Genomic DNA, 14,687 nt, shown 5'->3' with positions numbered 1-14,687 from the left:
CCCTGGCCAAACCCAAGTGTACTTAGGAGAGGAAAAACTTGGCTCTAAGCTCCCTCAGCTGAGCCAACCTCCGCTGGTCAGTGCGGTATTTTGGGACTGGTTCTTTGCACACCCCTAAGTGGTGAGAATTCGGGAGAAAGTAGCTGGGAGACTGGGCAGCAAAAGAAAATATAAAATGCAAGAGTAACATGATCGTTAAAACAACAAAAAAAACAGAAAGAAAGACAACATAAAAAGAACAGGGAACAGTTAAATTTTCAGAATTGCTTTTGTCTCCAAATACACGGTTATATCGGTCATGCAGCTTTTTCGAACCAGCCATGCACCAAAATAAGCAAAAATTGAAAGCTGCAAAAGCTGCAGCAGTGCCAAAGTCCTCTGGGTGTGAGTTATGAAACTACTTCATGTAGCCAAAAGAAAAATGTTATCCAGCAGCTGCTGTTGAGATTTTGCTTGGTGCCATTGCAATAGCAAGTCTGGTTCAGAAGCACAGATCAGAGCAGAAGCTTTACCTCAAGCCCACCAACCTGTCTCTCAGAAGATGGGACAGTGACTTTCTTGACCTGGACACACAAAGCGTGTTAAGGTTCAGCTGTCTCATAATAAAGCATACAGGAATAGCAAAAAAGTGGCCCCTGGTAAAAAAAACCCTTTGGCCACTAGGGCAGGGTGAAGGCACCATCATGAACAGGAGCAATGGCTTTGCATTTACCATCCTTAATTACCGTATGATTTATGATCCTTCAACACGTGCAGGTGAGGGAAAACTTCCCCAGTCACCGTCTGGGGAAGATGCATTTCTAGAAGTTCACAGCAGGACATGGCCACCTCAGAGTGAGATCACTTCAAAGAGGACCAGATTAAGAAGGAACTTCCAGAAATGCAGATCTAAGGCTGACACCAATTCTGCAGTGCTGCAGACCCACTGCAGTCTTAGGTGGGACAAGCCCACACCATCCAGTTCTGGTGACCAGCAGCCCTCCAAGGTCTCAGTGTGGTCACCTTGCAAGAAATGAGTCACAAAAACCAAGAAGAACATGACTGAACTGCAGTTGTGGAGCTTGAGAGCCTCTGCTCTGTCCCACCCACACCCCAAAGCCCTCTGGGCACTGTGAGCAGAGCTCCACCGCTCACATTCCTGGGGAATCTACACTGAGGCTCAGCCACAGAGGGCAAAGTCTATCCATGTGTTAAACAGGATAATCCCAGTGACAGGCTGCTCACAAAAGCTCTGGCTGCCCCTGGATCCCTGGAAGTGTCCAAGGCCAGGCTACATTGGGCTTGGAGGAACCTGGGGCAGTGGAAGGTGCCCCTGCCCATCGCAGGGGTGGGACTGGATGGGCTTTAAGGTCCCTTCCAACACAACTATTCTGAGATTCTGTAACAACCAATCCTGATTAAGTTTATTTTGAGAATCTCATTTTTCTAGCAGGCACAAAAGCCATTTAGCTGTCCTGCCTTTACTCCAAGCTTTAAGCAGCCTGTAGTAAACTTGGTGTTAAACCCCTTGTACATGTTACAATAATCCTCCATCCACTGCGAGATTATTTCCTGATTAGGAAGTATCTGCCTTGTCTGAACATGAAATACTAGTTCATCTGCAGGGCTGTGGGAAGGAAGGGGAAAAACTGGGCTTTCAACCAGGAGTGTCTTCAATTGCACTACTTGCAGTCAGGATGCACTTTTTCTGTTGCAATAAAGAATTGCATTTACTACTTAAAAGACTCATTACCGCAGGCAACAACTACAATTTTAATCACAGGCTCCAAATCTGAACCAGTTACCACCAGTATGACAGAGAGGTGTCTGTTAGTCAAGAAGAAACCAGTTGGTGACTGGTTTTTCCTTTAAAAATTTACCTTTTAAGAAAAATATCAGAGAAACTGTGAGTGTATGTGGTTACACACAGTTCCTGGAAGGACAGAGATTCCCACTGTGTTTGAACAGCCCTGCTGTGGCCACCCAAGGTGTCCTCTCTAAGCCTCCACAGCACATCAGCACCTGGAGTTCCTAATGCAAGTCTGAACCCAGTGACATACGAGATTAACTGGAGAATAAAGTGATTTTGGAAGAATCATCCCATCCCAGTGCTTTTCCACTGGGTTATCTTCAATGTTCTCTCTGAAATAATAATTTAGGTCTTTGGATTTTGGGTTTGTCAGGGGTTTTTTCCATATTTTGGGGAGATCCAGGAATGAGTCAGTCCCCAAAACAGCCATGGGAAGTGCTTCCTAGCATCACACTGGCAGCAGCACTAGGGAAAGCAGCATCCACACCAGTAAAGGAATTCTTACATCCTTCTCTTCCAAAAAAACCCACATTTTTATGATACTATCACTAAAGCTTCAACTCTCTCAGAGAACATTCTACATGTTCCAAGTCACTACTAACTATTAAAAGTGAAAATAATCAGAAGCTAAGGGAAGCTGAATCCCACACTGCAGTGCTGCCCCTGGAACACCCCATACCGAGGTACTCACTCCATCCGCTCCCGTGGGAATCTGCCCGTTGACGTTGAGGCTTCGGAAAGGGGAGTGGGTGGACAAACGTTTGTCCCACTCACTCGGCCGAGGATCTGGGATGGACTCCATGAAGTTCTTCTTCAACTCACTGATGTTGGCATGGTGCTTCTTTATTTCTTCCTGGGTCTTATCTAGATCCTATCAGCAAAAGGACAGGGTAAGTGGAGGGATACAGAGAGACCTGGGACTGCCTAAGCTGTGCTTAGCAAAGCTACACTCACAGCAGAGCTGCTGACAACCTCCCCAGCTGTGCTCACACTGCAAACACACAAACAGAGCATCCTCTCTCCTCCTCTTTGATTAACTGGGATAAACTGCAACCCTGGAATGGGGTCTCCTCCAGCAGTGGGACATGCCGCTGGATCGTCTCAAGCTATGTGCCAAACCACGTGACAGCTGAGCTGGAACATCGTGGATTTTCCCCAAAGTGGATTTTTTAAAGTTGCCAGACTCTGTTTCTTTGGGTTATCTAATTTAACGTCTTTAAATTTTGTGGGTTTGCTTTCTTTTCCCTCTGCTAGCCTGAGTCTTTCCAGGTATTAATACAATTGATGATAAAGAAAATGTTTTCCCAATTTTATTCACTCTCTTCATACCTGTTTCTCTTTTATCCTAACAGAAATTATCTTTGCTTCCAGAGTATCTCCATTACCACTTTTCCCCCTCCCTCTCATCTCATCCCTCCAGGAGCTATCATAGGAGGTTTTAGACTTCAGAAACAAAGATGAGATTTTTTTTTTTTTTTTAAATCAAACTGAAAATTTATTTTATGCTTGATGAATCAAGAGAGTCCTGCTAAATTTTTTCATCTGGAAAAAGTCAGATTTTTACTCTGTGATGCCAGTTTACAGCATAAACAACACAGACTTCAAGGCAAATCAGCTTGTTAAAAATAGTTCTTCCTTGCAAGCAAACCAGAGGCTGTAGAAAAGAAAGCTTTTGCAAAAGCCAAACAACTACTTTTCAGAACAGGGCCAAAAAGCAGCAAGAAAGGGGAAAATCAAGGTCAGCAAAGGCATCAACAGGAAATTTCACTATTTTTGTGCTTTCAGTTGTTACTCAGCCCATCGATTTTAAAAGATGGGACAGCAAACGCATCCCTAAAGGAGGGCCCTCCCAAAAACCTCCATTCCTGCAGCTCACCCAGGACACGCCACTGTCCCTCCACAGGGCTAAACCCCAAATGCCTCTTTAACAATATTTACTCTTTTTGGCACAGTTCTGGGGGGAAAATAACAAATTTTGGCTTCTATCCTAAATGAAGTACAAGGCAAGTGCCTGTCAGGTAGGAAAAAAAAAGAAGAAATGAATCTGCTGTGGATTCTGGGGTAAATGCCTTCCTGGCCCAAGAACCCTACAGCTGCTCCTGGCTCAGAGAAGAGAGGAGGACCAGCTTGGCTTTCCAGCACTGCACCAGAGCAAGGCCTGGGAGGGCTGGCAGAGGAGCCAAAGCCACGAGGAGCGATGTGAAGCCAGATCTGGGAAGCTCCTTGAGGAACCAGCTTGCTCAGCATCACCCTTTTCCTCCTGTTTTGCCCTTTCTGCAGGAACCCAGCACACCTGAAGTGTTAAAAGGCTTTCAGTAAAATCAACAGGCAGCTTCAGGAGTGTGAGGTCTGCCAGGAAAATATCTGATCTGCCAAGTGCATGGATTAAGAAAATAAAGGGAATAAAGGAGGTGAGCTGCTGGGTCAGCCCTGTTGTAGGGGAGGGCTGGAGCACCTGCAACAGAACTGTGGGAAGGGGAGTGGGGAGGGAAAGGGCTTGGAGGCAAGTATTGCACATTGGGAAAAAGGAGGTTAGAAGCAATGACAAAGCTCTGTTTGGGGTTGGGGTATTGGAGCTATTGGAGTTGGGTGAAAAAGCAACAGCTGCAGTCTTCAGAGCGCTCCGGTGGCGGCCGAGCTTTGCCTATCGTGTGCACACCCTTCACTTGTGACTCTAAGCTGTAGCAGTCAAAAAAAAAAAAAATAAAACCCAAAGAAACCCACACAGAAGCTGCAAAACTTTGAACATTCTGATGAGGAGAAGACAGTTAGCATACTCCACTTTCAATAGATAACAGCAAGGAAACCCTACGAGCTGCTGGTGCTGCAAGTTTGAGTAGAAACATGTAACACAGGACCAGAGTATCAGAAGCCACAAAACATCTCCCATAACAGAGTGTATTAACGAAAATAAAATATATGATTGGCATGGTCTGTTCTGAGACTGAGCTTAGGTGAAGCCAAGTGAAAAGGGCTCCCAAATCCAAAGGGAAGAGCTGTAACATTGAAGGATGGGATCCATGAGCACTGAGCCTCTCTATCGGACCCAGAGGGACCTGGCACTGAGGCAGGATGGGGCCCAGGGCTGGTGAGGTGCTGCAAGGCCAGGAAGGGCTGGGAGGAGGATGGAAAAACTGCAAACACCACTTCAGCATCCAAAAGGATCACTCCTGCCTGAAGCAACATTGGATATTGTGGTGGCCTGGACACAACAGAGGCGACAATTTCACAGAATCCTGGAATGGTTTGGCTTGGAAGGGAACTTAAAGCCCATCCCATTCTCCCCTTGCCCTGGGCAGAGACACTTTCCACTATCCCAGGCTGCTTCAAACCCTGTCCAACCTGACCTTGGGCCTTCCAGGGATGGGGCAGCTACAGCTGCTCTAGGCAATGTGCCCCAGTTTCACCAGCAGCTTATCCTGAATTTTCACAGACTGGCTTTCCCCCAGGAAAATAATTTGTTTCAAGCAGTGAAGAACTGGTCAATGAGCCCCCTGAGAAGCCAGCAGATCCCAGAGCAGATCTGAGCACTGCCAATCATGTATTTTGAGGAGGTATGAGAGAATGAAAGTCAGAAGAGGAAGGAAGAAGGCCTGCACATCATCATGTTTACTGTCACCATGCAGAAGCATAATTAAAAGATCAAATCAAATCAAAAGGTCTTTCATGCAAGAGCATGCAAAAACAAAGGCAGGAGCAGAATAAGTTCAGCGCAGATGCACAAGGTTTAGCAAATGCAACTCAAAAAAAGCTTCAAGTTCATACAAACCTCCAACATTAAATTGCTATGCCTGATATAAATGTTTTCACCATCTAGCCTCTTTGATCTCTTCTGTGAAAATGAAAGAAAAGGGGGAAACAAAACAAAACAAAAAAAAGCACAAAAAATTAAAACATCGGTCTTGCGGGATCGATAAATTGGCAAATCAAAAAGTTAACTCAAGGTTGGGAGTGCAGCGCTGTGGCAGCATGGGGTGGGAATTCCTGCTGGGAATGGGCGTCTGGCTCATGGAGAATGGGAGATGCAATGAGTCCTTTAAAGAGACAGCTCCCAGGGGCCTTGGCAATTCCTGCTTTTCTGTGGAAGCCTCACTCACTCACACACCACATTCCTGAGAGATGCAGGTCCACCCCTGAGCTCCAGACTGCACTGCCTGGGGGGACCTTCACAAGGTCCCAACCTGCACAGCAACTGCACCTTAACCACTTTTCCATCTTGGATGTTTCCCTATTATTTAATCAATACCAAAAAAAGCTTTCTCCCAATTTTCTTTTGCACTTCCTGCAATGCAGGCTACATTCACTTTCTAACTAGATTTGTTACAGAGAAGAAATTTTATAAATCAAAGCAAGTGTGTTTCCTTTGAACATTCAACATGCATAATTTCAGCAATCAGGTTGTCTATGGGGAAAAAAGCTAATAATTTCCAAATCAAGTATTTAATAGTTTAAAAAAAACCAACACCCCAACCCAAAGCCCATGAAGAAATTGGAGCACTGTCTTTTTAAACAGGTTACAGATGCATGAATGATATGGCAAATTTGGCTGGTGAAAGGGTAAAATGGCTAACCTTCCTCATTCTTATCAGCTCTTCCTCTTTTTCTGCAGGCTGCTGCTGCTGGGCAGTGATAAAAAAAAAAAAAGAGTTGTTGGTTCATTAAACTACGTTCAACCTTGGAAAAAAAAGTGTGAGCAACCTAAACTGAATTATTAGCACAAACCTGGGGCTGAGCACCATTCATGGTGGGGACTGTGACCTCAATGTGTGTTTTCCTCACCTACATTTAAGAAATAAATTGGTAAAAACATTTCTTGTTAGTATATTTGTTTCAAGAAACCATTTAGTTTCCAAACACAGCTGCATAAAGTTGGTTTTGAAGTGCTGGGGGAACATGCAAAAACCAACATGCAGCCTTGGGCAGGGTTAATGACACAGCAGCTCCCCAGCACTCTGTTAGTCAACAGCATGGTAAATAATTCTTCCAGCTTGAGAATTATTTCTATTTGAAACCAGTGCTCTCCAGTGCTTCTGAAGAAGGGCTTCCCATTGGCATTAGCTTGGTCAGGCAATGTTTTCAAATGGCATTTGCAGCTGGATCTCCCAGTGAAAATCCAAACAAAGCAACATGCTCAAATTAACGCAGACCTTCCCAAAACAAGAAATTATTGGTTATATCACAGGTACTATGTTGGCAGAGGCAGTAAGAAGAGGCATAGCTACAAAACCAAGCCTAACATCACAAATTAGTTTCTTTCCTGTCCATAAGTAGAGAGCCAAGATTGTCTTAACACTCTAAGGGAAATGTTTTAGGGAAACTGGATTGCCAAGTACTCTGAAGGCAAAAGCATCAGTGGGTGTTAAAAGAAGTGCTGCAGCTCCGTTGGAGAAACAGTGAATTTGGTACTTTCAAATCCACATTTTCCTCCCACATCTATATTTAAAGGGGAAAAAAAAATCCAGTGTTTAAGCATTTAGGAAAAACCTGTAGTAAGTAAGATGGGATAAGCAAGATTTCCTCGTTCTCAGGGTAACGTGAGGGAGGGGGAGCAGCAGCGGGGCAGGAACAGCAGGGCAGGATCTCTGTGCTCTGATTCCCACCCCTGTTCTCTTCAGCAGTTTCATTTAAAAATTACTGTTCATGCAGGCCATGAAATTTTTTGAAGCAACTGCCCTTTCTTCACCTCCCTCTCCAAACCTTAATTAATAGGAATCTTCCCTGGAGATGCTCACACAAGACCCACTGCATGATATGCTTAGAATTATGTGGCTCCAGTAATGCTGAGAACAGCTAAATTTTGTAGTAATGTGAAAATTGTGTCTCAAGGCAAACATCTGCTGCACCACAGCAAGGTTTCAGTAAGTCAGTAAGACCTGCTTAATATTAAGGACATTGTAATATCAATGATTTTGCACATTATTTTGACTTATTAGAAGAGCACACACATATCCACCCCAGCAAAAAACTCAGACATTTGTAGAAAGATCAAATAATGGTTAAAAATACTGAATTTGAACAATAAACTCCCCAAGGTCTCACCAGTGCCATTTTCAACTAAAGTTTTAGTCCAGTTTGCAGCATTGTATTACCAGCTCTCCCAGCAAAAGCCTATCAAGGCGAAAAACATTCCGGTGCTGGGCTGCAGACCAGATCCATTATCACTGATTTCACTGGAGTTCCCTCCTGCTGTTATTCCAGGAATCAGGGGGCACAGCCTGGCCAGGGGTGAGCTCTGTACTCTAGTTCCATGATCCCATGCAGCTCTTGCCAGTGTTTTTAACATCCATCAGCAGGCTGCACTTGCTTTGACTACAACCACCAAAACCCGGCTGCCCTGGAGCTGCTTCTTCCAACTGAAATGTTACAGCTGGGATTTCCCTGGCACCCAGACCCCTGTGCCTGCTCCCACCCAACTCTGGGGAAAGGGATAAAACCCTCATCTCCCAGGACAGAGCTGCTGCTTTGGGGTGACTTCTTGAGCGATGCTCCAGCCTGGCTCTTCCCAAGAGACTCCACTCTGACTTACCCTTGAGGCATCCACTGGCTCCTTGGGTTTCTCTGGAGGAAACTCTTCACGTCTCACATCACATTTTGCTGTTTCCTTCCCTACTTTAGATGTGGCCACATCCTTGACATCAGGCTTAGCTGGGGCTGGCTCTGCAGGGTGGCTCTGAGCGATGGCTGGAGCTGAGGTGGGCCGGGGACTCCGCTCTGGGGTTATCACAGCCACTGCTGAGCATGGGGGACAGACAGGGACAAGGTTCAGAGAAGGTAACTTTTTCAAAGGACTAGGCAAAGTCTTTCCAAATTACAGTGCTGTCATGTAAAAAGAAAAGGAGAAGGAGGAGGAGGATGAAAGAAAAGGGCAAAGAAATAAAGATGTTTAGCAAAGCAGCTTGTGCATTTAGTATGGGAGAGTTGAGATTATTTTCCTTATGGTTTAAAATAAAATCAAATAAAACCCCACACCAGATGGTTTACAAAAAGCACTCTGCAGAGAAGCCACACCAGAAAGGCAAAATTTTTGACATTGTGCCATGGATTTCTGGGTCCTTCACACATAACTGGCATGGACTCCACTCCAATGCAACTAGAAAAGACACAGCGTGAGGAGTTCTGTACTCATGGGCATCTCCTCAAGCAGAAACAGAGGGCTTCTGGAAGAGAAACACAGGCTTTTCCCTCCCACCCCCCAAAAAACAATCAAGCATTGCTCTAGAAAACTTCTCAGCAACTTCCCGGTGGGTTTCAAGGCAGGCTGGGGCCACCTGTCTGAGCTGGGTATCTTCAAGGCAGCGCAGGGGGAAGATACCCAGCACCTCCAGGCCAGTGACAGTGCAGAAATGAACAGCATGCTGCCAAAAATCGTCTCTTCAGAGGATGACAGTTGTAAATACAAGCACTAGGTCCACACAAAATCAACTGCCTACTCCTTTCCTTCAATTCCTGATTTGTCAGGTAGTTGCCTGACCTCAAAGAAACACTCAAGCCAAAGCTGTGTGACAAAGCAAGCCCAAATTAATGTCCTGTGTGTACCTAGGGATACAATAAGCTATTTACTTCTCCTGATGTTGGTTTTTCGGGATGTTTCACTAAAAAGATACCCTGTCACATAAAATACTATCTTTGACATGGTCTCACATTCTCAAAATCACATTCTGCAGCAGGATCATACTGTGTATCCTATTCCAGCCAACATGAGGTCCAGACAGTCACTCATAGAAAATCTGCTGTTAAAATACAAATTGCAATTACAAGCAACTCCTTACTAAGAATTCCTGTTGTACTGAAAAGGTAACATCTCATCTGTGTCTTAATAAAACATAGAGAGAATAAGGTATCCATGTGGTCAAAAACATACAAGGTGGAGGTAAAACAAAGAATTTTTTTAAAATTTCTGAATTTCCAGACATTGGAATTACACTTTCAAGACAAACTCTCGGACAACAAGGTTGTAAACAACCTTAAAACCCACTCCACCACTGGCAGCTCCACTCTCTCCCTGCTCCTTAGCACAGCAGTTAATTTCTGTGACCCAGACACTGCGTTATCCTCTTCGAAGGACAGTCGGTGCTGTGTCCCAGTGGATTCATGTCATGGAAGCAGCAACAGCCGCTGGGAAGGTTGTACAGAGGTGAGATGGCAGGGACACCTGGATGAGGAGGATGCTGGGAGTGCAAAGCTGTCAGTGCAGTGGTACCTGACTCCTTTGGCAATGGCTCTAGTTCTCTCACCACCATCATTTTCTCTTCCTCCTCCTCCTCCTCCTCTTCAATTGGGCTTATCTCAGTACTGCCAAGATCACGTTTGGCTAAAAAAGTTACGGATGTGTTAAAATGCCACCTTAAAGAGGAAGCAGCAAAGGAAATAGTGCCACCAGTAAATCTGCAGGGCCATCTTTCTTGCTGCTCTCCCAGAGCATCAAGACATGCAGGAAAAACACCAGGCTTCTCCTGTGCCATCCAACAATGAGTTCTGGGCTGCCAGAACTGTATTTTAGTTACATTTCCTGATTAACTGTCTTTGGCTATTTTGACACATGATTTAAACACAGTAAAAAGCACAGAGATATAAAACAGAGGTTGGAACTGGATGATTTTTAAGATCCCTTCCAACCCAAACCATTCCAGAATTCTATGACTGATCACAATGGTTATCACACCTCACCAACAGTCCCTACTGGGAGCTGAAAAGCCAGGATGAGGAAAAGTGCAGGAGGTGGATGAGAAGGGACAGCTACAGCAGGAGAGCCCTGGATGTGTTTGGGTCTGACACCAGCTGATGTCTGATCTGCTGCCACACATCCTGTGGAATACAGAATCACAGGATCTGCTGAGTTGGAAGAGACCCACAGGGACCATTGAATCCAATTCCTGGTCCTGCAGGAACTGGAAATGTCCTGGTGCAAACAGGACATCTCAACAATCCCACCCAGTGCCTGAAAGCATTGTCCAATTGTTCCTGGAGCTCTGGCAGCCTCGGGGCTGTGACTGTCCTCCAGTGGTTTTCATACTAACCAAGGAAACATGCAATGTTCCCACTTACTTCCCTCTATGGCTTCAACCTCCTCTTCCTGCAACAAATAATCAACTCTACTTTTAATTATGATTAATATGAATCTGTCTGCAGCAGCGATGTTGCTCTGACATCCTCCCCCACCTAGGCAAGTAGCAGCTCCCTAGTGAAGAAATGAAGTGGAATATAGGGAATAAGAATAAAGTGGAATATAGGGAATATCTCCAGCAGTCACAGATCTTGTAACCTGGTTTCCAGGCACTGCACACTCACACAGCTCAGGGGAACAAAGCTCACAAAAAGGAATGGTATGGGAGGAGCTTTTGGAGGCCACTGCACACTCATTTCCACACGCAGCCAGGGCATGGCACACCCTCACTGCACCCACAGCACACCTGAAAAGCAGCACACAGCAAAGCCAGGGGTAATTTTAGTGCCAACACCACCACAACCAGAGTAACCTCTGTCCTACAGCACTGCATCACTTCACCCCAGCAGCAACAGCACAGGAGCCACTGCCACCAAAAACCACTGCAGCTGTACCTGACCGCAGCTGCACCAGCTCAGCTGACTTTGGCTTGACAACAGGAACCTTAACCACCTCTACCTTCTCCTCCTCTTCCTCCTCTGCAATGGGTTTCATTTCAGAAGTTTCAAGAGTGTGTTTGGCTAGAAAGAGGTTTGCAGGTGTTAATGGGGGTTGGGGACCCACACAGACACACGATGGTCACCACAGAAAGGACTGGGGAGACCCTTCTCAGTAGCTGGGAACAACAAGGAGGTTTCCAGGCAGCTCAATAGTCATTTTCCACCATGGAACTGTGTGTCAGTCCTTCTAGTGCTGTCAGACCCAACAGTGTAGTGCATGAGAGGAGGAAAGAACACAAAAAGAAGCTTTATGGGCTCCTTGCCCAGGAAAGGAGATGTAAGACACATGAACAGCTCTCGAATGTGGAACTAGGAAGGGCTCTGCCTACAAAGTCTGGAGGGAGGCAGGTGCTGGCTGGAAAAATGCAGGAAAAACACATCCAGACAAAAACCTATCTAAAATCTAGCAGCTTTAATTAAATGTACTTGAGTGATCAAATCTACCCTAGTGTCTGAAATTCCTCACCTTCTCCCTTTACTGCATCAGGCTTTCCCCACCAGGAGATCCTGATTAGTGAGGATTAAAGGAATGCCCATGAAGGGGACGTTGGCTACACTTCATGAAAATTTGATCAACATACTTGAAAAGCAGTAATGCAGTCAAAAGTACACTGTAAAAAGCTCTGTGTGGGAGGAGGCATTTGCCTGTGAATTATCTCCAGCCCTAACACACCACAGGTGTTACCACACACAGGTGTGGTCACTATCCAAGTGATGAAGACTGCAAATATTTGCAATACTACTGCTGTGATACACTGACTAGTACTCAAATGTGCAGTTGTACCTACAGACAAATTAAGGACATTCATATTTATTAATAGTACCTATCCTAAGGGAAATGTAAGCTCCACAGAGCAACACAGGTAGCATTTCTCAAACACCAAAAAAAACCAACACAAAATGGCAAGGAGGTCCCAGGATGAAGAATTTTAGAAGCTTCACGAGACATTTCAGGATCCAACTTTAAAGTTAAAGTTTTCAAATCCATATATACAAAACTACCCACATTTAACAAGAGCGTTCTCAAGTGCCAGCACATCTTAATCTTTTCCCCACCTCCCCACAAGAATTGCAGTCTAAAGAGATGCAAGGTGGAAATTTAAGGAGTCTCCCAGAGCTGGGTTGTGTCTCCTCTGACTGCAAAACTCTTCTTGCAAAGAAATGAAGAGAGAAAGCCACCAGATTTGGTGAAAATTGGAAATTGTCAGGAACAAGCATGTAGAGGATAAGAAAGGCACTGCAGAGAGTTTTAGCCACCACCACCACAGCTATACCTGGCTTCTCTCGGATCTGATCCGCAGGTTTTGGTTCAGGAACCTCAACCACCACCACCTCCTTCTGCTTCTCTTCCTCTACGGTTCTGAACTCAACCCTTTGAGTCGCACGTTTAGCTGAAGAAACGGGGCACACGTTAACGACCGCCCGCGTGGCAAAGGCGCAGACGTCAAGGGGGCAGAAGCCTCACACTCCCAGGCTGTTCTTCTCCAAGCTCTGACATCCAGGTGTGGCTCTGCAGCTGCCATTTCTCTACCTTCTGGGGTCATAATGGCATGGCCAGTGGGCAACCAGCAGCATGGGAGCCCTTGCTGCTGGTGCACTGTGCCTGAGGAACTTCACATGCCCAGACTGCAGAGAAGCTGGAATTTGGCTTTGCTGCCTTATGGAGCTTGAATCAACCCTTCCCTCCAGCTCCACAACACAAAAGCCAGGCTTGGGATGTCACTGAGCACAGGAGCAGGGACAGCCAGGCTGCTGCTGGCTATGAGGTGCTGAGCAGCTCTGGTCCTCCCAGGCTGAAGCACAAACTCATGGCTCAAAGCAACATGGTCCCTGCTCCATCAGGTGTCTGTGGTGCACAGAGACACCTCTTTCCCTCTTTCCCTGCATCCTCACAGTACACAGGGATGATACTCTTTCCCTGGATCTTAATACCCTGTGACACAGATCGTGTGGAACAAATGTGGGCACCCCCTTTTCCATGCCTCACCTTCTCTGCTGATATTTCTTTAAAAAATCTCAGGGAAGAGCCCATATGACTGACACACTTCAATCTGAGCATCACTTTAAGAGAGACTGAAAAAGTTTCTATCGTGGCAACGAATCTCCCCCTCACATAAAACTATGGAATTTAAGAAGTTACATCAAACAAAACAAACAGAATGCCTTAATTCCTGTTTCTCCAACAGAAAATGCTTTGAGATCAAATGAAGAATATCTTTACAAGCAGAACTTTACCATAAGCCTTCAGCACCCACCTACATTCTTTTCATCAGTTAGTTCTGCTGGGACCACCCTTGGTTTGCATTGTTGTATTGAGTCTGGCTGAGATTGAGTCTATTTACCTGTAACAGCCCTTACAGTGCTGTGATACTGAGATAATGATAAAAACCAGGAGAGGTAACAGGCAAAACTACTGAGCAATGTTAGAGAGCAAAATGATCATGAGGAATTCTTCTTGTAATTGTGATGAAGGGAAAATGGGTGGATTAGGTGTAAACTGTCTACTTTTGTTCTGTGTTGTGACAATGCTGTTTTGGTTTTTGTAGGGGGAATTTTTGGTTTGGCTGGATGGTTTTGTTCATGTGAATGAAGGTTGTGTGATGAATCAGAATTTTCTGAGTTGGAAGGAACCCGCAAGGATCATCAAGTCCAAATCAGAGAATCACAGAATACTCTGAGTTGGAAGGGATCCATGAGAATCAGAGTCCATCTCCTAAGTGAATGCCCTACATGGGAAACAAACCTATGCCTGTGGCATTATCAGCACCCTGCTCTAACCAACTGAGCACCAATTTGGCCTTACTACAGGCACATAATTCCTAAACACTTAAGGGGCAGGAACAAAGTCTTGTACTACATTGACCGGCTACGCCTGAGTTTTTGTACAGCAGGGAATCCAGGTGTTCCTTAAGGAGTACTTCAGCACCCTGGTGATTCCAGAAGGGAGAGAGAACAGACAGCAGGGACTGACTCACCTCCATCGAGGCTCCTGGACGCTCTCTTGCTGGCCGTGCGCTCGAACTGGGGCGCAGGGCGGTCGATCAGGGCGCTCGCCTGCCGTGTCTGAGCCTGCGTCCGGCCGCTGTAGCGGAACTTGGAGCCCAGCGCCAGGAACCTGCTCTTGGGGATGGCCTCGGTGGAAGTCAGCCTGAAAGACACACACACATTTAAAAATCACACCTTCAGAGCCAGGAAGGGGTATGTGAAGAAGAATTAAAATAGAAATTAAAGGAGT

The 14,687-nt window shown here is 45.6% G+C and overlaps 1 protein-coding gene across 21 annotated transcripts in view; it reads right to left on the bottom strand.

Annotated features, from left to right (window-relative positions):
• Positions 1 to 14,687, bottom strand: part of EPB41 (erythrocyte membrane protein band 4.1) — a 91,036-nt gene that overhangs the window by 20,389 nt on the left and 55,960 nt on the right. For 3 of the 21 annotated variants that reach the window (XM_058856188.1, XM_058856189.1, XM_058856195.1), the window contains exons 11-20: positions 14,428 to 14,600; positions 12,727 to 12,843; positions 11,348 to 11,473; positions 9,990 to 10,100; positions 8,316 to 8,521; positions 6,512 to 6,568; positions 6,361 to 6,408; positions 5,559 to 5,621; positions 2,469 to 2,660; positions 528 to 563 (exon numbers count right to left, since the gene is read on the bottom strand). In XM_058856188.1, coding sequence (XP_058712171.1) covers positions 528 to 563; positions 2,469 to 2,660; positions 5,559 to 5,621; positions 6,361 to 6,408; positions 6,512 to 6,568; positions 8,316 to 8,521; positions 9,990 to 10,100; positions 11,348 to 11,473; positions 12,727 to 12,843; positions 14,428 to 14,600 — 1,129 coding nt within the window. Of the gene's footprint in view, positions 1 to 512; positions 564 to 2,468; positions 2,661 to 5,558; positions 5,622 to 6,360; positions 6,409 to 6,511; positions 6,569 to 8,315; positions 8,522 to 9,989; positions 10,101 to 11,347; positions 11,474 to 12,726; positions 12,844 to 14,427; positions 14,601 to 14,687 lie in introns of all 21 variants that reach the window. The other 18 variants (XM_058856191.1, XM_058856197.1, XM_058856201.1 and 15 more) reach the window with 13 other exon arrangements.

The sequence above is a fragment of the Poecile atricapillus genome, chromosome 24 (genome assembly GCF_030490865.1).
Source record: "Poecile atricapillus isolate bPoeAtr1 chromosome 24, bPoeAtr1.hap1, whole genome shotgun sequence".
Taxonomy (NCBI): Eukaryota; Metazoa; Chordata; class Aves; order Passeriformes; family Paridae; genus Poecile; species Poecile atricapillus.
Note: the sequence above shows the minus strand (reverse complement) of the source record. Positions and strands in the feature narration are given on the sequence as shown.